Here is a 25,666-nt window from a genome sequence, read left to right on the forward strand (position 1 = left end):
TTATTCGGTAATTTAAGACCCAAATACAATATTTATGTGTGTGTTTTCCCACAAACCCAGTGTCCCTTGTGCACTTGCTGCTGGTGCGCCACCTGGTGGTATGTTGTGTTAAGCAAATTTATATGAGAACTTACTGTGAGGGACAATAGCTCTATTCTCTCTGTGTTTTGCTGCCACACAGCAGAGATGTATAATGCCTTTTTTAGCTCAGTTACTGTTCTGGAAATTCAAGGAAACACAGAGTGAAACACTTCTAAATGGGCTCTAACTCTAATGTTTTCAGTAGCTTTAAGTATTGATGTGCAGAACTCTTCCTCCGAGCCTTTAAATTGTACGCTGTTTTACTGTTATGCACTGTTAACTTTAATCTCTATAAAGGGACAAACACTGGTACATTTTTATTAAACAGTCCTGAGAGAACTGGCTACTCAACTAGAATAAAAACTGTGGTTAATCAGAGGAAATAGCTAGAATGTGACGGGAATATGCCCAAAAGTGTTGACACAGTTTTAAAAGTTTTATCTTAATACACGTCCACTCAGCTATCCTAAATAGGGGCACCAATCAGAGATCTCGCTTAAAATGACTTGAATTCCATGTGTAATAGATTATTTCTGTATCTTTCTGTGTGTTGCAGGATGTAGTCAGTAGACCTGCACTGATTGGAGACATGTTCTAAGGACGACATCTTAGCCACCATGAAAGGGTTAGGAGCCAACCGCAGTCGTCACCTGTCTGACTCGTGCGAACCAGCGGGATGTCCCCAGAAGCCTCTCTGTCCTTTGACGTCCGACCCTCACGGCTCCTTTCTGTTGAGCCCCACCATAAACCACTATGGCACCCTGGACCCCCATCTCCACCAGTGTCCTCCCACCAGCCCCACCACCCTGACCCCTGACTGCCTGCTGCCTTTCAGCCAGATGTCCAACAGCAGCACCTTCCCTCGGCTGCACTTCACCTCCCAGACTGACCAGGTCGACTGCTCCCAGGCCTGTATGGCTGGTGGTGGTGGAGTTGGGCAGGGCAGCAGGGCGGGTACAATATCCAACTCCCTGTCTATGGGCATGGGCTTGGGTCTGGGCCTTACTGGTGCTCCTATGATCACCAGTGGATCAGCTACCATCTCCTCTGCAGCAGCAGCCAAGATGAATCGGTTACCCTCCAACCTTTTGGATCAGCTAGAGAGGCACCTGCCTCTGCAGCGTGACGGCTTCAGTACGCTGCAGTTTCATAGAGGACGCATGTCGAAGCAACGCAGTGAGAGCCCAGGACGCATACGCCACCTGATGCACTCTGTGCAGAAGCTTTTTGCCAAGTCCCAGTCCCTGGAAAACTCTGCAATCAAAGGCAACATAAATGGGCGCTCTGCTGGAGGAACGACTGGCAGCACAGGAGCTGGTGAGGACGGTGGTAGACCATCCCGCAGGAGCAAGAGCAAAGACAGGGCTAAAACTGAGGGGCCAAAGCAGAGACCCAGGCCTAATGCACTAGGCCTCTGGAGCTCAGACGATGCCCTGGACACTGACACCACCAAAGCTGGCACTATTGCTGTAGGTTACCGCAACCCACTGAGCATGATGACTCTTGGCAGAGCAGTGTCAGACAGCCAGGCCAGGCATATCCCACAGGGCTACAACACCATTTCTGCACACACTCTCAAGACCTCGAAAAGCAGCAGTGACCTCAAGTTTCTGGCATGTCAAGCGACACAGGTAGGATCCAAGGCAGAGGAGGGGCGAACCAGGGGAAGCAAGGATGATACGCTGGTGAAAAGGGGCTCCTGGTCCACGCTCACCCTCAGCCAGGCCAGGCAAGTGTTGCAGAAGGGCTCTGCTACAGTCAACAGGACCCTTCTTAAATCAAAGTCATGCCACCAAGACCTGGCACAACAGTTCCTTCAGGTAGGAGGGCCAGTGAGTATTCATCTTCATCATCATTCTTTGTAAGTTTGCATGGATATTTTTCTATAATTTCTCTTAGGTTTGAAGGCACTGGAAGATTCCCTGCATTGTCTGATAATTTGATTAGACTTTGTTAATCATATATACTTTATCCTCATTGTTTATCCTCGGTTGGAGAGTTTCCCCATAAATCATGATATTCTTTCCAGTCACATTTCCTTTAAGTACCATTGCTGCACATGCTCAGAATCATACTTTGAATAAGTCCACAAAACCAGACACAAACCATGAAATACGTAAACCGTCTGTAGGACACACCTTAAATATCTACATTACATGGTTTCACAACAGTATGTATGTGTGTTCATGATCCAGGTCCCACTGGGGGACTGGGCAGGAACTCTCGGTCGCGGCCGGCCCAGAGGAACTGAGATCCCCTGTCGAAGGATGCGCAGTGGCAGCTATGTGAAAGCTATGGGAGACTTAGAGGACAGCGAGGACTCGGAGGGAAGCCCCAAACCTTCCCCCAAATCCGCTGCCCGTCGCCACAGCTACCTGAAGGCCACCCAGCACTCTCTGAGTGAGCAGCAGCCACCTCCACCTCCACGCAAGTAAGTCCCACAGCGCAGACAGTCCAATTCTTCATGAAGTTGATTATCATTGTGTTTGTGCCCTTTTACTACAGTCATTAAAACAGAAATAGGCACGTTAAAATCGTAGGAAGATACATTTTCCTCATGTCCCCCAAGGTAGTCAGCAGGTGGCAGCATCTTGTCATAAATGATTGTCTGGATGTGCAGCAGCACTAAGTCAAAATGAGCTCACAGAATCAAGAAGGTAGAGGTGTAATGAGAGGGCACCAGGAATGACATACAGTATCTTTACTTGGGACGAAAGCAGTGGGAGATGAAATTTTGCCATGTGTTTCACCCCTACATCCACACGGACAGGCCTCGTTGCTACGCTCTCATGCAGGAGGACTATCTGTGGTCGCCACTACAGAGTGCATGCTCTATGCAGCATCTGAGGTCAGTGTCATCCTTAGGCAGGCGGTGTGGCCTTCCACCCACCCTCACTTGCCCCACCGCCACTATCCACCACCTATTTTTGCCAAACCCCCCCTCAGTACGTCTCCTCTCTGCCCCTGTTCCCTCTCTTACCTCGCAGGTACCCTGAGTGGTGTGTTAGTACGTTACACTTACCCACTTCCTCGAGCCCTGATTTCATAACATGCAAATCTTCCATGAAAATCACTCCACCACACCCTGCTGCTTAGCGCACACACATTTTCACTAACACCAGGCGCCAAAAGGTTGAGCCAGAACAGAGGAAACCTCTCAGAAATGTCATCGACCAATCAGACGGTCAGTTTATGAAATCATAGTTCAAAACCAGTTTGATTGATACTCCTTTTACTGCACAATGAAAAAAGAACCTTTTTTAGATATTTTATTGAAACAACCCGACACCAGTTTGATTTACATTCCCTAGGGTGTAAAAAAAACTTGATTTAGGGCAATAAATCAAAACTGATATATCTGTTTTGGCAAACAGCATGAACCATTGTTTCCTCTGCACTGCTACTTTAAACCCCAGCACATACCACTATTCGCACATCTCAATGATATTTAATTTTAACACACCCGGCGGAGCTTTTTGGAGTGTGATTTAAAGTTTCTCCTGGATATCATCAATTAAACACAGCCCTCACTTATTCCGGTCTTTGACTTCCGAGAGGTTGATTATTACATTCCCTCCCGCAGCTCCCTGCCGTCCCTGAAAGAGCTGTCGACTAATCGGAGCCTTGATAACTTAGACTGCCTGGTGAGCCCATTGGAGGCCCCTCCGCGCCACAGGAACAATGATTTCAGCCAATGCTCTGGAACACTGGGCAGAGGCTCGGGCACTCAGGTATGTCTATTATCTTATCAAATGTGTTGCTATTATTGTAGCTTGTCACATCATTATTACTTGGCTGGAATTCATTATGTCTGTTTAACTCAGGTGTAGATTAGAGTTATGATCAACAAACATTTCCAAGACAGCAATACTTAATGTATTTTTTCTGGGTATAATATAAACATTCATACTTTATTAAATTAGGCAGCTAATTAGATCATTTTGGATGAACTCCAATGACTCTAAAAAAAAGAGTAAATGTAAAAATCACCAGGCGATGAAGACTTTAACACAACTCTCCGCGTTTGAAGCTACCGTGAGAGAATATTTAAGTTTACATAATGTCTGCTGACACTGCTGAGATGGTATATGAATAAGCCAGCCGGGAACAAGCTGCTGGAAGAGAAGCGATGCTTGAGCGTGTTTGCAGAATGTCAAAGTGGGACATATGCCTCAGTATAAACCTGTGGGAGCCCTGCTGTATATCTTCATCAGCAGGATTGGAGTGGGATGCAGAATCACACAGTAGACTAATGCAAACAGCGGCATCAGTCTCTACTTGTACATGACTGAGAGATCCAATTTCCTTCAAGATAACAGTGAAGTCAATCAAACATAGACTCAAACAAAACATTTGGGTGAGTGGATTTTGAGGGATTATTATTCATGTTTGTGCGCCACCCACGTCACATTCATATTCGCTGCTAAAATGCCAGACATAAGATATTACGACTGGTTGTTTTCGCTCCTTTTTATGTCGCTTGATCAAACATTTCAGATGGTGCAGGGTGTCACCGCTTATTCCCATCATACAATGACAGCACAAATCCACGCAGCAAAGAAATACTGAAGCAAAGCTCTTTTGGGTAACTCGTGCAATGCTGTAAAAAATATTTTTCTAATGTCCCTGCACCAAGAACAAAACAGCCATCTTTGAATTAGCTCACATGTGTTGATTTTTTAAATCAGTTTAACTCTAAAAAGCAAAAAGTCATTAGATTTTACCGAAGCTCAGTACATTTACTCACGTCAAGTACAAGTACCTCCAAACTGTGCCTAAGTACAACTTTGAATACCTTGCATATGTTAAGTATTCAAGGATGTACTTTATACTTTTATACCAGTTCAGAGGGAAATATTGTCCCTTGTACTCTACTACATTTATCTAACAGCTATAGTTACCGTGTCACTTTTCAGAATAAAAATTGCATAAAATAACAATTAATAAGCTGTTTTGGAGTCAGGTTTATATAAAAATATGCCAATTTTCTATGGAATGAGTGCTTTACTTCTGATACTTACCGATAATACTCATGTGTAATTGAGTATTTTTACATTATTGCGTTGGCTTACTTTTCCACCAGCTGGTGCAGGCTTAGTAAATGCATGTTTCACAGTGTGCCCTCTGCCCTCAGCGTGTGAGTCTGCACACGTTCTTTCAGGTATGCGGGCAGGGCTTTGGACACTCAGTACCGTACTGTGAGGGGGAGTCGCAGGCGGTGGAGGCTCTGGATCTGCCTGCGCCCACGTGCTTCCGGTCGCGCAGCCACAGCTACCTGCGGGCCATCCAGGCGGGCTGCTCCCAGGATGAAGATACGGCCTCTGTGGATTCAGACTCACCACCACCCACCACTACAGACTACAGCTACAGCTCCAACACCAGTGAGTACCAGTGAGGACAAGGTGAGGCAGAGCTGCTGAAGATAGCCTCTGACTATCAGCTGAAAGGGCGGAAATACTTGCCATTAAATACCATCCACACATCTGTTTAACGAATAATGTCCCTTAAATGTCACTAAAATCCATTGAATATAGAAACCACAAATTTTCTTATAAAGTACTTTTGTCTTTATCAGTCAAAGTCCTTGGCAGAATGTTCATACAGCGACAGGGATGCAGGTGCAGAGCTTGGCAACAACAGCATTCTTCTGAATCGATGAGCGAAAGAATGGAAGAGAAAAGCATTTTCCATGAAATCATAGCTGGGATATTGTGAACAGTAGATCTTAAAAGTTTGACTCCATACAGCAGAGTGCATCAATGCTTGTCGTTTCATTTCATTTAACTTTCATGGCACATTTCAGCTCTTGAAAGTCTGATAGAATGTCCAACCATCTGTCCTTTCCAAATGATAACTGTTTGGTTTTCAAAGCTCAGTCTGTGATAATGTCGCTATTGACCATCTCTGTATTGTAGACTACATAAAATGCTGTTGAAGGGTTTATTAAAAAGAACGGTGTGAGCAGTCACACAAATGCTGCAACATGATCTTTCTTTTTGGGGGGGTTTGAAAGAAATGTGAGAGACTCCAGGCCATATGCAGTGATCACTCAAAGCAGGGAGCAGCTACCTCAAGCTATCTTGAGAGATGTACTGATTGGTTTTGTGTTGAAGTCAAGATCAAATAATTTAGATTTAGAATAATCCACTGTGGATGTAGTGAGTGCACGAGAAACAAAAATATGTTAGATATTCTTCTTCAGATCTTTTTTTCTTGACGGGTTTAATTTTGTCTCTTATCACCGAATAAAATGATCTGAAATTAAAAGATATATCTAAAAAAAAAAGAGAGAGAGAGTGTGGCAGGATTAGCCACATTTTGTAAACTAAAAACTAAAAGTAATGTGGTATAAATTAAAGATGTATGTCTTTGGAATACATCAGTGTCTTGTACTAACACACTAACTAACTGTACAGTGCTAAGAGCCCAAATATGCCTGATGTTAAACTTTTTGGTGCACATTAACTCATTATGTTTATCATCATGAGCTCATAATTAAAGATATATATATATATATATATATATATATATATGATAATTTGCAATTCTATATATACTATTGTAAATATATATACTATATATTCTATATGTTGGAAGTCACCCAATGCACATTTGCTGTTACCATAATTTATTGTTACTAAACGTTATTTTCAGCATGACGTATTTGCTATGCAGTAGGCGGTGCTATGCTAAGATTTTTGATTGAAATAATAGGTAACATGAACTTGCATATTTATGTTAATGGGACGCACTCGTGGACACATGGGTCATTATTGGATGCCCCCATGACAGATGATTAAAGGCCGTCTATGGTGGCCCAAAGCACAAAAAAACATGATTAAGTGCCCTCTAGTGTGCCCTTTCAGTGAAAGAAACTAGATGCTGTGCCATGTAGGAAGCCTTACATGCTAGACAGTTGGTCTCTACGTGCCTCTAAATGGTCAAATGACAATTTCTTTTTTAAATCATGTTTTCGAGTTGTCCATACATTCGTACATTCCATGCTTGCGAGTGTGACACCTCAGGAACACCTTGAGGGAATTTCTTCAAATTTGGCACAAACGTCCACTTGGACTCAATGATGATCTCATCAGATTTTGGTGGTCAAAGGTCAATGTGACCACACACATTTTGGGCGATAATTAGAGAATTCATACGCTAATTATGAAAAAAAATCACACAAATGTCTCATAGGATAAAATGATAAAGTGAAGACATTTTATGTCCAAAAAGGTTTAAAGGTCAACTTCACTGTGACATCATAATGTTCTGCAAAAACGCTTTTCTGGCCATTATTCAGCGCCATAACTCAGGAACAGAAGGAGAGTTTGTGACCATATTTCACATTTGGTCAGATACTGAATTGGTGACACTAAACTTGGGCGACCACCTTGAAACTGTGCTGATTGTGTAGCTCTTCTGTGCTGCCGGGTTAAAGATATGTGTGTGAAGCATCCATGTTTTACAATCTGTAGCTTCTTTGCAGCAACATCCATATTTGAAGCCTTGTAGTTCACTACAAGCTCATTGGTTCTGCTGATATTGAGCTTCAGGTGACTGTCGATGCACCATGTGATGAAGCTCTCTATGAGTCCTCTGTACTCCTCTGTAAAAATAGTCTCTGAGTGTAGACAGCATGTTTCTCTCTGAAAAATATTCAGTGGAATATACATGTCATGTCTCCAATTAATCATTATGCTGCTTAAGTACGACATAATGGCGACTCCAAATGCAAGTATTCCTCAGGTGCTGCCAAAAGAAAAATGAAGAAAACCAAGACAGGGAGCAGAAGCCGGGATTGACGAATTTCTAAGAGGACAAAAACAGTTAAGAATTTGTCATAAACGACAATGCAACATGCTTTACAATACTATTTGCACACAAAAAAACATAATTTAGTGCATTACTTTACCAAATTCACACGAGGCCACAAATGATTAAAAATTTGACGATGCTTGTCACACAGTGTTTCACAAATTTAATACAATTTCCTCTGACTCAACAACTCACAAAACTCTGAGATTTTTTAAGTAAGTTTGGTTCTTTCTCTGCGGGTGACAAAGGAGTATGTTGCGGTTACTGTGCTGGTTAGATTGTGGCCCTACTTCCTTTTTAGTGTGGTTATTACAGCCAATAACACAACACACAGTCTCTCTCTCTCTCCTTCCCTCTCTCTCTCTCTCTCTCTCCTATCAATAATGTCAACATACATATGCTGGTAAAATATGAAAATGATTGGTAGATTGCAAATGCAAAATGATGACTTATTATTGAGTAGCTGGTGAATTTGAACATTTATCTGCCAGTGGCTGGTAAACCTTCAAACTTCTTGCCAGACCAAACATGTTTCAGAATTTTGTGCTGCTTTTATATTATATTGTTTATGAGCCTACGTGTGATTATTGTGTGTGCCTTGAAGATAGTGCTGAGACCTTGGAATTTAAGGTCTCAGGCTATAATTTTTATTGAACATCTATTGAATGAAGGCATGTTTACTACAAATGTATGTTTTGTGTATTAATGTCATGCAAGGATTACGCCCACTTTACAGATTGCACGGATGCTTTTTTTGCCACATTGTGGTAGTAGGTATCAAAGTGTCAGTATCAAAGGGTTATCATGTTCTCCTCTTAAAACAAAGTATATAGCTAGATATATAGTTAAACTACATAGTTTCTTTCTTTTCGCGACAAAGTAAGGAGGGCCCCCAAAGAAACTCTTGCAGGGGGACCCCCTGTTGTCTGGGCCTGTGTAATACATATTCTTTAAATGTGAGTCACATATTGAAATAATTTTAATCTAAACCAGGGTTTGAAAATGTTCCACCATGAATGCATCACAACTTTATGTGCGCTAGTGGCCTTTTTATACTTTTGCCCCTGTCCACCACTGATGGAAGGCCTCATCTTAAGTGGCAAATGCAAATACATAACATAGACTTTGCAAAACATTATGCTGTCTCATTTTGAGTAATTTAGGAGGATTTTTATTTGTAGACATCTTGATTGCCATTGAGATGGGCTGGATTTAATGCTTGCTTTTACAAGAAAGTGTGTGTGTGTGGGGGGGGGGTTAGAAATACCTAATTTAAATACAGCTCCATTGTTCAGATAGCTGGCGGTCACAATGGATCGAATATGTATGAGGTTTAGGTCAAGGCTTGCGTCTGTTTCCCGCGGCGTCAGTGGCCAAATGTAGCGCACCTATTGTAAAGACATTCACAAATAACGTAGCGCAGACACTTCGACCAATCACGTTCGTGTTCGATTAGCTCGAGGACCACTGCTGTCCAATCGTTTGCAGAAAGCAGTTACGGAGCGAACGTGGACTCCAATCCTCGTCGTCAAGGGCGTGTACTACAAATCTTTTCTTCACAGCGTAGCTGTGTGTCTTACGGCAGGATACCATAGCCCGTCTGCATCTTGTCTGCCTTTCATGAATGACCAGAAAATAAGGATTTTCCAGTCAACCACCATACAGTAAGGTTTAGTCGCTTTTTCCTGACTGAGGGTTAGTGTTCAGACTGTTAATTGTTGTCGGTTCGCTGGCAGCAGCAAGCTAACGTGAGCTAACGTTAATGGTGTGGTAGGTTAGCTAGCTAACGTGGATGAAGAAAGGGATGAAACCCTAATAGTAGTTGTTAGCAAGCAGGCGAGGCTGCCAGACAGTAATGTGGTTGCTGTGTTAGACTGGTGGTAACGAGGCAAAAGCTACCGGTCGCAGCGTCTCTTTGTTGGCTCGCTTATATCTCTACTATATGATGCCTCCGGCTAACGTTACTCAACGTTAAATGCCCCGTGTGATATCACACCGTAATCAGCCGTTACTGGCTAGTAGCTCAAGCTAACAGTAGCCGAGGCGTTAACAGCCGGGTATGGACAGCTAGGTAACCGGCTAGTCTGGCTAACCAAACCCTTCACGTCTGTTACAGCAGCTAACATTGGCTAATGCACCGTGTAATCTAAGCAATGTTACTTGATAAATTGTTCGATGTTGACGTTCTGGTTGAAACTTGCTGACACGGATCATTCACTAAAACGGAAAAAGGGATATCTCTGTCAAGTTACGTTGATTCAGTTTGGACTGATTGAGTGTTAGTTTATTAAACCGGCGGATTAACTTTAGCTGTCAAATCAAGTAGCATTTACCGGTTCCTCTCTCTGTTCCCGACTCAACATGTGACAGTGATGCGAGCTCAGAGGCATGGAGGAAGCTATGAATCACGTTTAGCTTAACTTATCGGTCCATCTACAGTGTTCAGTCAAAACTGACCGTTCTTTGTACTTCGGATTGTGATTTGTCTAGTTACGTGGCTTTCTCCTGATGAGGTACAAGTACCGGTTTGAAGTTTAACACGTTTTAACTGATGGAAGATTATAGTAAGTTGACTCTAACAGTGGCCATAGCGTAAGTAGATCCAGTGTCTGGAAACTTACCTTCAGAAAAGATTTTACCAGAACTGCAGTGGCTTTTTTTGCTCCACAGTGTCATGAGCCATTTTTATGCAGTAGCTGGCTACCATATGTTAAGACCTGAGGACACAATCAATAATTTATCAGCTTCCTGCCCTGTGTAGTGCTTTGCATTTCAGCAGTTAGGACACCTCACCGGGCTATTATAAGGGCCACCTGAAGAGAGAAGGAGTGCACACAAAAGGAATATAACATCAGAGCGTAACACTCACAATAACATTGCCGAAACCCCGATTCTATGCTGACATTCATTGGGAAAATTCAGCCTGTCTGGTTGTGTTTTTTTTTTTAGTTTTTATTTAACTAATATTTAGCAAATTATTTCCTTTTCATTGGTCCTTCAGAGTTTTAAATTCTCTAAACAGACTGCCTAACAGGCTGCAGGCTATGATCAGAAAGCACTGGCTTTAAAGCTTCATTGTCGGGACAAGGCGTGTTCATTGTATCCAGCACCATATTACACAAGACATGGTGTGTCTGTATTACCATGGGCAGACTGTGAGTCATCCTCCACTGTATTACACACTGCTCCTCTCACTCTCATTGATGAGGTAATCTCTTGACTGATTGAGCGAAGCGCCTACTGTATAATTTCACAGTAAGGTCAGCAGCAGACAGGCTTCCTAATGATGTGTGTGGAGCTATTAGTCAACATGTTTAGACATTAAAGCCAGGGCCTATCCCTTTCCTGCACTTAATGCCATGCACTGAGAATAACTAAAAGAAAGATGAAAGCATGGTAATGGTTTTGGCAGCTCCTGGAAACAATGCACTTCATCGTGACTTTATTACATATTGCTAGAGTATGACACATTTTGATAGTTTGCTATGTTTATGAAAATGTGTTATATAGCATAATTAGCATAATTGCACATTCCCATATGCATGATGACATTGATAAAATCCTTATCATCGACATTATTGTGGTTTCAAGCATCATATCAAGCCTTACGCTGTGGTTTCCAAAAGCCAAATTCAGGCTTGTGCAGGATTTTCAGTGGAGACACTTTACTAATGTACAGCTGTATACCATTAACCTGCCATGATGTCATTTGAAAAGCAATCTGGTGTCCGAATTAAGTAAAGGTTGCTCAGGTGCAGTGCTCTACCTTGAAAAAAAAACTCTCAGCTTCACATCATAAAGGTCTGACCTCAGAGACATTTGCCATGTGTCTTTTCGTCAGCTGATTAGGCTATAACCCAGATTGTTGACCCAGTTCAGCAGGTCAGACTAAGAACCACAGGAGGTCTTAAGGATATCAGACTATATAGCAGAAAACAATGTACAAAATCTTTGGCAGTGTAAAAAGTGGACTAAAGTATTTGGATTTTATCTCAATATGAATAGCTCTTCTGAGGGCTACTTGTTCTTTTCTTTTTGTGGACAGTTTTATATTATATTTCTGTTTGAAACACAGCAGTACTCACTGACCTACTGCTAGGTACTGAAGAAGACATTGTTTTCCTGTCAATGGAATTGTAGCTGTTTGTCTTTATAACTTTTTTTCTGTTTTTGGTGCTGTCACCCTGTTGCTCTTTGTGTTGTGTAAGATATTTATATTTTCCCACCAGTATTTCTGCATTGTCTGCTAAACGGTAGACTGCCTGTCTTTCTGTCTCAACTGATAGGGCCCTGAGTAGTGAGGTCAGTGATTTGCTGCATTTCAACTCATACCTTTGAGCTTGTTTCTCTCATTCATGAAGGAAAACATCATGAATTCCATATCTGATTTTTGAAACTGTATGACACCAAAATGATTTTCAATTCCAATATAGATCAATGACAGCGACTCAAATTTTCATGAAAATCCTATAGCCTGATGTGCAGCAAAATATCTGCTATTGTTAGCTGACTTCACCATGAGATTGATCCTTGGGCTAAGATAGTGAATTAATTGCCAACTTTTGCAGCTAAATGAGCATAGGCCAGCTTTCTTATCAGATTTGAATATGCAGAGTTTTACTGAATGGTGTCCCTTGTGTGCTTAATCTGTTTGTCAGAAGTCATGCTCAGCCATGTGTCCTGGTCTAATCTTTCAGTCTCTTACTCCCACAGCCTGTCAGCCTGCTATACTATCTTACAATTAGACTGCTAATCTTGGACAAAGCTTCTGCAACCGCCGCTTTCAATGATATTTGGCTCATATCCAGAATTTCACAAAGGTTCATCCACAATAAGCTACAATGCTGTTTATATGGCTTCTTGTCTGCTTTTGTTTGTATTGAGCTTGGTGCTTCAGTAGAAACTAATGTGGAAGTGCACTGGCTTCCCTTGCAAAGAAGTTCACTCTGCAGCCTAATTAACACACTTGACTGTAAGTCAAATTTACTGAAGAACGAGCTCAGCAGTAATCAAGACTTCTTAAATCCCAAACCAGACAACGTAACCATCGCATCCAAAATGGAAGAGAAGCTAGTCCCGCTTTTTTCTTAAACAATAGCAACAGCATTGAAAATAGTCAATCATGTACATTCACATTTTAGCCTGGTGTGCAGGGCCCATTAGTGGTCATCTGATAACTCTGAGGCAGACCTGTTGATGGAGCCAGAGCATATCTTGGGTCTGAGACTGCATGCATTTCATGAGTGATGCAATTAGTTAACATTGGATAATCATAGTAGTGTGGACAGCACTGTAATTGATCTGAATTGTTTTCAGGGTGAGTCAAAGCATATGGGCCCCTCAAATAAGTGATTCCTTGACAGCTGCTGTTCACATAACTCATCAACTTGAGGATGTAAAGCAATGGGATTTCTCTTTCTCATTCTTTGGTAAGCTTGGCTGGCACGTCTCCCTCAATAGTTAGACTAGGATTACAAATTTTCATCCATTTTTATAATGAGTGGTCAGCCATGTGATGAGTAATTAATCGTTACAATCTCACAATACAAAAAGTAAGTTTGATGAAAGATGTAACACAGCCCAACTAAACTGAGTGTAATTTGAATCATTGTTTAATCAGTTAAATGAACACATATTGTAGATTTATGCAAAATGCCATCAACGAGCTCTCGCTCACTTTTTTTTATTAACACAATAATCCTGTGAATTCTACAAAGCAGTGTTTTATCAGGACATGGGTAGCTGTGGCTCAGGAGGTAGAGTGGCTGTCCACTAATGTGTTGTAAAGAGCTTTGAGTGGTTGGTAGACTAGAAAAGCACTCCATTTACACGAATTAGATAAGACAAAATATGTATGGCACATACAACAAACAAAGCCTAAATCATCCTTGAATCTACAAAAAGTATTGTAGCCTACAGATAAAGTGTCATCTGTTTAGTTTAACTCCTTGTTGATAATAGTTTGATGCTTCACTTATGCAACAGAATATCGTAAATGGCAAACGAGGGAGCGTCTGCAATGAATTGGTTAAATAAAGAGACACAGGCAACTGCTTACATCTGTGTGGTTAAGGGTTATTTAACATGTGAATAAGTAAATTTACACAAAAACCAGAAGGCAATCCAGTTATTCCAAATATAAGGTAATGTGTGAAACAAGGAAGTAAATGTTAAACAACATTTATTACGTGGATAATCATTAAAAATAGTAAATGTTTTCAACTACAAGGTCTTCATCAGGGCTCCAAGCAACAGCAAAGTTAAGATGTTATACAGTGTCATTTCTGTTATTAAATCAGTTGTACCATCACAGACTAGGCTGCTCTTCTGTGTTAGCCAACTCTGTGTATCATATCTTTACAATGATTAATCAAGCAATTAATCATTAACTTCTGTAATTTGGAGTGATGTTCATTCATGCATTCATTGGTCATGCATTGACTGTGATAAAGGGACGTGGATTGATTAAAAGTGGGATTGCCTTCGGGGTTCTGAATAAGTAAAAATAAAGGGTTCAGCTGAAGGCTATTAGCTGGCCCTGCCCCAGAGGTCCAGGGTCTGGGCAGCTTATCCATCTCTTAATCACCACTTGGCACTGTGCCCCTAGGTAGGAGATGTGGAGCCAGCCATCACACCACATATTGCACTAGGACAGCAAAATGGATTGTGCTCTATGGTAAGGGTGTGAATAATCTGCATTTAACTCAATTCACTATGTCTGGATGTTGTAAACAGTATTTAGCCTGTTTGTTATTGTTTCTCATAAATCGTGCTGTTGTAGAGCAGAGTGACAATTGCACATGTGGTTTACTGCTGATGGATGTTTGGCATAGAAGAGATGATCTACTACAGTGGAAATGTTTATAAAAGGCTTTATAACTCTTGGGTGTGAGTAAGAGACGCAGTGTAGCCTTGTAGACACAACAAATGGGGCAGAGGCATGTGTTGAGTCTCAGGGTGTAGCAGAACACATTAATTAACTTCGGGAATGTCATGCATCTGTGCTATGAGCATTACAAGAAGTGTCTCATTCTTTGATAATAGATGTTCTGTGGTTGGAAGGATAATTTCTCTGAGAGGAGATTGTCACTGCAGGCCAGGGCTGCATGAGCTCCTCATGAACTACATGGAGTGGATTCCACAGCCATGTTTGAGTATGTTGGTGGGATTTAATGAGGGCTTTGCTGGTGCTCCGAGTCACTAGCTGATGACGGAAGGCAGTGCCCTCACAATTACAGGGTGTTAGGTTGCTATTTAGATTGAAACCACTACCAGAGAGAGTAAACACTACATTTTCATTATTGATCCAAAGTCGTGAGCCCTGAGTTACTTCCTTGATCATTTAGTTTAAAAAAAATTAAAGAAATATTTCATCCATCATAAATGTCAGTCAGGGCTCCAGACTGATTTTTTTCACCTCCGTCCCGAAACAACCCCAAAAAACAATTTAAACTGCCCTGAAGTGAATGTAAAGCATTCCCAAATCAAAATGTTGTTTCCTTACTTTGTTAATATCATCTGTATTTGTGAGTTGTCAGTGACATAGTTTATGTAAAGCACTTTGTACCTCAACAGTGTTAGCAAAACTGGACTAACAAAAAAGACCTCAATGTGTCATAGTGACTATAGATGAGAAGAGACACTCTATCGTAGTCAGCACTCAGTTTAGATATTCATTTTCTGAGCTGTAGCCATACATACATAGAAAAATCCCTTTCATTCCAGAGGCGTCCCAGGTAAGATCTCTATTCGTCCCAAACACATTTTCTATTGTCCCCAAAACAATGGGAAGTTAGTCTTGAGCCCTGGTGTCAGTGAATACTGTAATTAAATTAATTAATTAAAGTATTTGTCTGCTGTTTGTATCAGTCACGGGTTGACAGTCAGCCGGCTGTTTAAATAGCATCTACAAAAAAACGACTCAACGTCCCTTCAATTTTTAAGAAAACCAGTGTTTTTTTCCTAGTTTCCCATGTGATTGTAATAGTAGTAGTATACCCTCTGTGGGCATTATATGTGATTTAAATCTGCAATAATTGATTTTTTTTTTTGGCCACTTGGGGGCAGCAGAAAAAACATGAACAGAACATTTAGGTATAATTGCCTTTGAAGTCGACATTGGCGAACAGTTGTTACTTACGCATACAGCAGTTTAGGATCAACATTAGTCATTCATTTGGAGTCATATTTCTGTCTGCCTGTTGAAATCGAGTGCCATAGTCACTTTCTTGTAGCTCTGTTTTTGGTCTCTACCAAAGCTATAGCTTCACCAGCATGTCGTTAACTTTGCCTGCCTGACGTATGTAGCTGAGCAGGTAATGTACAATGGCTTTCTAGAACTTTTTGTTGAAAAGAGCTGCTCAGTGGGTTGTGATATCAGTGAGAGTGGACCAAAACAGTAACGTCGCTGGATTGACACTTAACAATGAGCTGAAACTCGCTATAAAGCTCCATAAAGTTGAGGAGAGCTGCAGATTCAGGTTGTAATTCTCTGAAAGTTTGTCACTACGCAAATTGTTTTCATTGTGTGATTTGATGCATTATTATGAAAATATTCATTATGTCTTCTTTTAAAATATACACATCTTTTAAGGCTTGATGGGTTATTATACTATGGTGTGCACTTTGTAATGTGGTTCGATTTGTGTTTTCTTTTACGTAATGCTATGTAGGAAATTGTCATCAATAAATATGGTGCACTCCCGTTGCCAGCTTTGCATTTCTGACTGATTGATTCCCAGGGTACTAACAGCTGTTGGGGAAACTTTACCCTTTCGACTGGAGGACCTTGGGAGTACATTTCAGTTGTGGATAGAAAACAGTCACTGGCTCAGGAAGAGTCTTTGGGTTTTGCATGAGTAAATGTTGATTGTGGGTCAGACACAAGTGAACAAATTAAAAACGTGCAGCAGGGAGAGGTAACAATGCTGAGAGAACAATACACAGCAGTTAGCAGAGTGTCTACTTTGCAGACAGGCACTGTGAAGTTTTCAGTCTCTTTTTCCATCGCTCTAAGTCTAAGTTTCATCGAGTCATTACATCACTTACATCTGCTCCTTAAACGTCAGAGATTCTAATTATCAGTCCAGAGGCCCAGTGTCAAATGTCATGTTGTCAGTCGAACCACTTTTCTCAAAACTACCTAACATGCAGCTAACAAGCTGTATTGGAAAAGGTGAATGGTGAGGAAAATGGAGGACAACACAGCACACAGCTGAGCGACTTTGCTGTGCTGCTCAGATGCCCTCAGCTGTGGTGCTGAATTTTGGCAAAGCTTTTGAACCAAACACTGGTAAAACCTCCTTTTCTGGGAGAGAGACATCATGTAGTGTTAGGATTTTATAACTAAATTTTGACAAGGTGGCACACTTCGGGTACAGCTCTACATCCATTGAAACATGTCATGCAACAGTTAATACTAAAAACAACAGGATTGACGCTGTGTGCTTGTTTGTATGATCTTCATGGTTCTTCAGATAGGGTGGAGAGGCAACGGGAAAGGGCAGAACTTTTTGTTCCTGGCTTTAGGTTCTGTAAGGCAGAGTTGTGTTGTCTGACAGTCCCCAGAGTAAAAGGACTGTGAAGGTGTGGCATGTAAAGGATGATCCCCAGAGACAAACTGACGTCAATGGAACACAACCACCAGCAGGTTTACAGGAAACACAGAGGTAGCTTTAAGTACATCCTAATAGAGGCAGCAATAGGGGCAAAGTGCAGATTTGTTTTTCAGATAGGCCATGTTTATGGTTTTATGTTGTGGCACTTGGCTTATATCTAGAAGCAGAGTTTTATTTTAGTTGCGTTTTCTTTTAAATCTTAAGGGACCAAGAGCAGGTTTTGTCATTCTAAGCTCCCTGTTTTCATTTTTTTTTTTTTTTTTTTTATCTCCTTCATCTGTCTGCAGTCAGCAATAGGAAGGCTCCTCCACCAGTCCCACCCCGCACCACGTCCAAGCCCCTCATCTCAGTGACGGTGCAGAGCAGCACAGAGTCAGCCCAAGACATATACCTTGACCAGCAGGACCGTGGCAGTGAGGCCAACAGCCAGTCAGGACGCAGCAACTCCTCTGACAGTCTCTGTAGCATCCGCACAGGCAGTCTGGCTAAGGGGACCCAACCTCCACCAGCCCCTGTCCCTGCTGTAACCCCTGCACCCGCTGCAGGCTCTGTACCTCCTGTTCCAGCCCCTCGTGACCTCCCTCCCACCACTACTGTCGCCACTACCACCACTTCCACATCTACCCAGCCCCAAAATGACACCCTGAGCATTTCTGTCACCGTTGAGCAGGCCCCGACTGCACCCAAGAGGAAACTGTCCTCTATTGGAATTCAGGTAAGAATTGTCTAGTTGTCATTTGTATTGGGATACACTCATATTGGGAGAAGACTAAAGCCATCTTCACTCTTATGTTTGATTGGTTTTCTGTTTTTTTTAGGTGGACTGTGTTCTGCCAGTCTTAAGAGAGGAACTACTCCCCCTTACTACACCCCTCAAGTTTCAGTCAATTGGAGTTCAAGTGGAGAACGGCAGGCCGTAAGTATACTCTTACATTTGATGTAATGGTACATGGCAAATCTGTTGGAATTGCAGTCATCACAAAGATGCTGTGAAGACAGGATGTATTTGGTATGGTATAAGCAGAAAGGTTAACCTATACATGTGGGAATATTGCCCTTAATTGCATCGTTATATGAAAGTATTTCTATCTGTCATATTCATTCATATTCATAATCTGTCATACAGTAGATTATCTTTTTGTTCACATCTGGTTGCTGGTGCTGAGCTTAATGGGTACATTGTATGAAGAAATGAAGTGAAGAGAGTATGTTAATAGAAAAAAATGTGCACCCATAAGAAACCGATGCTATGCTAAATGGATTTATTTAATTGGTGATATATCAAGCAAGGGTCAAAGTATAGCCAAAAGGATTCATAGAACCATGAGAACCACTCCTATTCTTAGTGTAAATATATTGTCGTACATTTCCTGTATTGTAATTTACTGTGCTTTCAGAAAATGTTTTTAACTGATTTGGTGGCAGTTATACGTCAATAAAAATAGCAGTGCACCAAATTTTAGTTAATAAGGAAAAAAGTTTCTTGGTCCTTAAGGATACACACAGTATGTTTTATGGAATGAATAAAACGAACGAATGGATGATTATTAACTTTTTTTTTATACGAGAAAACTGCATTTGATCTTGTGACAGTGATGTCAATGCAATTGCTCAGCCCTGGAGGAGAGACATTTGTGTCTGTCCCCTGCTTTTCCCTCCACAACTGCCCACACTTCATAGTGTTCCTCTTCCTCCTTCCTATCGCCCATGTGGCTGGTGAATCTGCAGTCTGTGCAGGAGAGTGTTGCTAAGGTCATTCAGCAGTCAGCCTGGCAGCAGCACAGCAACCCAGGGGACTGATTGATGTCCTTTTACTCTTGTTTTGACTGTAGTGAACTGAACATGTTGAGAAACTCGCCATTTAAACTTTTCCAGAGCACTATAATTTCCCTTAATCACATTTGTTTGACAGCCTGCTTCCTTTTCTCCTTCTCATTATCTCTGAAGCCAGCAGTCCACTAAGATTTTATGTTGTATGCCTGATATGTTGCTAATTCCCTCCTGCTCACAATTGTTTGATACCATCTATTTTCTGATTCTTTGCGCTCCTTCGTTATAGATGATACTGCGCCATCAGCTGCCATAATGTGATGTTAGTTCAACCCACTAACCCCAAACTGTTACCATGGAACATATTTGACACATCACTTTATTGTCTTATTTATTTACTGTCTGTCAGAATCTGATGTTTATGCATGTCTCTGCAGTCTCAGCCGGGACAGCAGCATGGCCTCCAGACAAAATACAGAGACAGAGCCTCAGGAGCCCCAGGATGCCACATCCAGAGAAAACAACACAGCCAACTGCACCAACAGTCAAACAGTGAATGCCACTGCACCCACGACACAGGACAAAGCCATGGAACAGCAGCCCCTTAAACACACCTCGGCCCCATCCAGGATAACGACCTTGCCCCCGGAGACCCTGGACCCAGCTTTAGACCCCTCCTCTCTGCCACCACCAGATCCCAGCCTGGAGACCGGAAACTGCAGCACCCACGGAGATGCTGTTCAGACCAGCACGCCAGCTTGCCTCCGAGACGGCAACTGGTTTCTGAAGCTGCTGCAGGCAGAAACGGGACGCATGGAGGGCTGGTGTCAACAGATGGAGCAGGAGACCAAAGACAATAAGCTGTCAGAGGAGGGTAAGTGAAAGAATTATACAAAGTCGCAATCAAAACATTAAGGCCCTGTTTGTACTCGTCATTTCAGGATTCTTGTATCCATACAAAATTCAGATGAGATTTAAGACATTTTTTTTCTTTAAATCGCCAATTTCACTTTTTCCTTGTGCTTTAATGAGACAGAGAGGAGGACAGCTAATTTCAGTGTAACTTTAGCTTCCATTATCACAGTGAGGAGACCCTGTGAGCTGAAACTTTTGTATTTCTCTTAGTTCATAAAAATGATTCATGTAGCTAAATTGCTGAAGTGCAGAGGTTAATCTGGCAGTTTTGGCTGTTAAGTGCTAGGTGTTAGGTGCTTTAGCACCTCCTTCTCGGCTGGAGGAGGGCCCACCCTGATTTACATGTAGCCTGCGAATAGAGAGATGGATTGTAATAAGATTTGCAATCTGGCCAACATAGATGCATATGTTTGGATAACTCTAAATTCAAGTGTGTTCCTCTGGATTTCAAGACACTTGAACTGACAAACATAAATGGGGCCTAAGTGTCAATAATGTTGTCATAATGACTTGGTTTGATGTAAAGTCTTCAGAGCTACATGCCTTATTTTTTAGGAGGTAATTTAGGGGTATTTGTAAAGCAGCTTTACAGATCAAAGGGCTTCACAATAACAGACAAAAGCAAGATGTAAAATAGAAAGATAATGAAGTACAGGAAATAGCTTGTCAAGCCAGTGACATGAAGAACTGAATTGATGTCCCGTTAGAGAGGTTCACAGAAGCGGGATTAGGTCAACGCTCATCCATGTTGACTATGGGCAATGAGGCAAAGCACGGCAGTCATTACCTCCATTGACTCACAGTAACGCTGCTCATTAGAGTGGGAGTAAGCTTTGTTTTAGCTGTAATAGAGCCACCGCAGAGTCATTTCACTTTTTCATCTCCCAGAATACCACTCAGGCTTTTAGGCACATCTATCTCTGCAGTGTCTTAAATATGAATGAGCGAGGAGCAGACTAGCTGTAGAGGCTCTGTCAGATTATCATTCCTCCTGCTCTCTGTGGACCTGAATTATGAATTTCCATTTACATGCAAATATTAGATGGGAAATAGCTGAATAAAGAGTAATTTGTTATCCTCCCTAAGATTGAGTTAATATATTACTTCTAAGGAAATCATTTACTGTCACAGAATGTGAAAATGGTAAATGTTAACTTAAATATTGTATTACTTGACAACTGGAATAAACTCTACATAGTCACCCCCTCTTATGTTTTGATGTAGCTCTCTAACCATTTTATGTACTGTATGCACTCTCTACATTTTAAAGTAATTTGTCATGTTATGCATTTTTTGTTTTTGAGCTCAAAATGATTCTCGTTTCTCTCCACTTATTCTTGACAGCTTGATGATTTCTCATTTATCTCTTTTGTAGTGTTGGGGACGATCCGCAGTGCAGTAGGCAGTGCTCAGCTCCTCATGTCGCAGAAGTTTGAGCAGTTCAGGGGTCTCTGTAATGAGAACTTGGTGAGTGGCTCCATTACATCCAACTGAATCCCTCTTTTGATACATGTTTTTGTTGGCCTGTCAACGTCTGACCCAATTTCCTTCATCTTTTGGCCTACACACACTGACATGCAAAAGTATTCCTGTTACCTTAGAAAGGAAATCACGCAAAACATTAAGTTCTTGAAGATTTATCAAGTCAGATATACTGTGACAGATTTTTGTTCCCTTGGCACACTTGACTCAATTGTCCAGCTGTTTCTTCTTGCCAGATTTTCTCTGCTAATGGTCCAGCGTTGTTGAAATTTAATCATCTCTGAAAGTGGAAAGCTGTCAAATTTTATTTTCCCTTTATCCATTTGCTTCAAGGGAAGCGGCCTTGAAAATATGGATGGGTGAATTCATCTTCTCTACACTGTCTCTTTGTCCTCTCACTAGAACGTAAACGCCAACCCACGACCAACAGCACAGGATCTCGCAGGTTTCTGGGATCTGCTACAGCTCTCAATAGAAGACATCAGCATGAAGTTCGATGAGCTCTACCAACTGAAAGCCAACAACTGGCAACTTCCTGAGAAACCAGAGAAGAAGGTGACAAGTAGAGTTGTTTCGCTTAATTAATTAGTCGTTCGGCTGAAAGTTATTTTGCAACTATTTTGATAACCATTCCAGTGATTTTTTTTAACATTTGCTGGTGCCAGCTTTACAAATGTGGGTTGTAGGTCTGATAAAACAAGCAATTTGAAGATTAGAATAAGTATTTTTGACTAGTCAATTAATTGAGAAAATAATCAGCAGGTTAATCAATAATTAAAAACTTGTTGTAGTCCTAAACACAAGGTTTGAGCAGTTTAACTTTGTGCTAACTTAATAAGTGATTACCGGCCTGCAAATGAAAGCATATCAGCACTACTGGAGGTCGTGTTTTCGGCTAGTACCTCGCCGTACCTTACTCCTTTCCTTCTTGACATGATTTCCACAGGATGAAAACAAGCAGCTTCCATCATCTGTGCCAAAGAAGCAGTCTAAGCCCAAACTGTCAGCTGGGAAGGACAGGAGCGTGGACTCAGCTGTGGACAAGCAGCGGCAAGAAGCCAGGAAACGGTTGATGGCAGCAAAGCGCGCGGCGTCAGTACGACAGAACTCGGCCACGGAAAGCGCTGACAGCATCGAAATCTACGTCCCCGAGGCCCAGACCCGCCTCTGAGAGCAAACCAGCAGCGATCATCGAGGAACAATCCTGACTGACTTCAGACATTCTTTGACACACACACACACACACACACACACATACACAGACAGATCTGACACAAACACACAGATGTACAACGGATGCACAGAGGCCGATCCCTCATAGCAGCACAGCTGATGACAGGAGAAGCGTGGGGATCACGAGGCACAGAAACAACCCAGAATAATGCGGATCATCACCCTGCTGCCATGGGACGGAAATGACCTTGACAGATGTTTAATACTATTGTTATTGTTATTATTGACATTATAATAATTATTATCTCCTAAAGTATAGCAGGACTGTCTTAAATGTGCAAGTATCTTGGATAAGGACATCCTGTACCTTGTGAGCTGAAGAATCTTGGTATCCCAGAAGTTTACTCTCTCAAAACTCCCTTCACTGCTGAGTCTACCGGCAAGTTGTGGCTGCCAGGTTTACGAGCTGAGCTACCATCCACACACACTCAGGACACACATGCAGGTGTACTCGCTGTCCACAGAGTCTTCCTGTTCTCTATTTGTATTAGGCTGCCACTCGTCGGGTGTGGTGTGTACGCTTTACTGTGTAAGAATTGAGATGGTGTTAATGTACTCAGAGGTTTAAAATGCAGAGAACCAGAGGAAGGCAGTAGCATATATATTAGAAATATCACACTATTACAATGTTCATTTTGTAAATGTTGTATACCAGATTATTTGTTAGAAAGAGGTCAATGTTCAGTATCAAGGTAGTTTTTTATAGATTGAGTACATGTACCTTCATGATATATTAGCACTTGATGCAATCAATCACTTCGCCTCTCTCTCTCTCTCTCTCTCTCTCTCTCTCTCTCTCTCTCTCTCTCTCTCTCTCTCTCTCTCTCTCTCTCTCTCTCTCTCTCTCTCTTCCCCCCCCTCTTTTTCTTCTTTTCACAAATGCACACTACACAGTCTGTGTCTGTGAATACCCATTGTTAAAGTCTTACATTTGTTTGTTTTTGCGAAGGGATGTGAGGAATGACTGCCCAGCCAGTGAGCCACCGAGGAATGTATGAAATGTATGCATTTACAGCTCATGTCGACTTGATCACTGCACTTTCCATTCACCTCAGATCAAGTTTGCCCACCTTTGTTTTGCCTGATCATTCTGACTTTCACTGCATCCTCATGTGATGTAGGGGACCAAGACATTCACCACTCGATATGGCATTCCCATTCAACCAGACTTTGTATGATAGGGTGGGGGTATACTTGCTACTGGAAAGGCAATGGAATAGCATAGCAATAATGAAATCATATTAGAGCAAGCAATGCAATAGGTACCCAGTCTTAAATTATTGAATTCAGCATTCCCAATAAGACTTTCTTAGCATGAAGGATGAATGTTTATTTCTCTTCTGAACTGACTGCCCTTGAAATGATTAAACTCTCAGGTTGAACATAAACTCAACAATAAAAACCACTATGGATGGATTATTTATTACAATAACATTAATTGGCAGAGTGCTCAGGGCATTCGCCAGATAATTCAGTTCCAGTGCTACTCAGCGTTCTTTTGGAAGAATAATATGTTTTGGTAAGGTGTGTTGCAGTGAAGTACAGGTTTAACTTGACTGCTACAGTCAGCGGTTTCCTTCACTCCTCTTTCAAGCAGCTTGAACTCCCACCCGTGTTTGTTGAGAATGAAAAACTGTGGTACATTTTCTTTATTTTTAAAGTTTTATGTCATTTGACACGTTTTGTGACTTTCATCCAAAATGAGGTCAACCTAAACATGTCTTGACTTCTGTAATTATAATTAATGGTGCTGCGAGGGACTTCATATTGTGCCAACACGGCAATGATCGTCTGCATTTCAGTGTCATTTGATAAAGCTTTTATTTAAAGTAATTTTTTTTTTATTATTATTTAATCTGCTCAGCAAAAGTTTGTGTTTGCATCAGCTCACTCCAGATATGCTATGCCTTGTCTCTGTCTAAACTCATGACACTTTGATTATGGGACTGGAATATCGTCCATGTCTCAGTTTTCTCAAATGGAAACACAAGTGCCAAGGGTACATGAGTGGAACCGGGCATAGCAGATATTCATGCACAAGTGTAGGTGGTCTCACCAGTTTCTTTGTTTTGTTTTGTCTTTTTAGTAAGAGCTGGCTCTCCCCCTACTGGTCAGTGCTTGCGTGACACTCCAGACATCTTGTTATGCTCCATTTTGAATCTTTAGTTAACATCAAACAAGAAATGAAGTTGAAATGGGAATGCTGACACAACACCAAGTTGTTGATTTTCTTATTCTCTTATTTGTATTACATCAACAATGGACGTGCATTTCATTGTCCAAAGAAATCATTAAACATCCCTTTGCTACATGTCCTGGTCATCATTCTTGCTGTCTTTTTTACTGCACTCATCCATAATACAATGGTAATATTAGCTGCTAAGTTAATATTACACACAAATCATTATCATTAGATTAGACTTTTTATTGTTACTGTGTAATCTCTAAAAGCATGGCCTTCTTGCATATAAAAATATACAAAGATCCTTGCCGGTGAATTTTCAGTACTCCTTTAAATGAGTCTTGCAAATGATCTGAAACTATTCAATCTGTGTAAGGCATTCAGGGTGTGTACTGTACGTAAAAGTTTCTAACTGTGACAAACGGTGGAAAGTCCTCTCCTTTTTCATGTCATTGAGAGCCGGATCCCTTTATTTGCCCACACGCTGAACTTTAAGAGCGCATGACCTGATCAGGGATCTTCAGACAGTTTGTTTACCAGTACTTCCTGAGTTTTAAAGGGCTACAAAATG

The 25,666-nt window shown here is 41.5% G+C and overlaps 1 protein-coding gene across 1 annotated transcript; it reads left to right on the plus strand.

Annotated features, from left to right (window-relative positions):
• The first annotated feature begins 689 nt into the window (after positions 1-689).
• On the plus strand, positions 690-25,224 carry dlgap4a (discs, large (Drosophila) homolog-associated protein 4a). Its single transcript, XM_041945460.1, has 10 exons — positions 690-1,913; positions 2,277-2,512; positions 3,665-3,812; positions 5,216-5,462; positions 17,801-18,228; positions 18,332-18,429; positions 19,721-20,157; positions 21,574-21,665; positions 22,083-22,235; positions 22,627-25,224. Exons 1-10 carry the CDS (start codon positions 699-701, stop codon positions 22,849-22,851), a joined length of 3,279 nt encoding a protein of 1,092 aa, XP_041801394.1. The 5' UTR covers positions 690-698; the 3' UTR covers positions 22,852-25,224.
• Positions 25,225-25,666: the final 442 nt, after the last annotated feature.

This window comes from Chelmon rostratus, chromosome 10 (assembly GCF_017976325.1).
Source record: "Chelmon rostratus isolate fCheRos1 chromosome 10, fCheRos1.pri, whole genome shotgun sequence".
NCBI lineage: Eukaryota > Metazoa > Chordata > Actinopteri > Chaetodontiformes > Chaetodontidae > Chelmon > Chelmon rostratus.

Bases quoted from the DNA above. Each gene is read 5' to 3' on its own strand.
- dlgap4a (XM_041945460.1), top strand. From the start codon at position 699: ATGAAAGGGTTAGGAGCCAACCGCAGTCGTCACCTGTCTGACTCGTGC. The intron at 3,813-5,215 runs GTATGTCTATTA...CTCTGCCCTCAG, and splicing joins GCAGAGGCTCGGGCACTCAG to CGTGTGAGTCTGCACACGTT. The intron at 20,158-21,573 runs GTAAGTGAAAGA...TCTCTTTTGTAG, and splicing joins CAATAAGCTGTCAGAGGAGG to TGTTGGGGACGATCCGCAGT.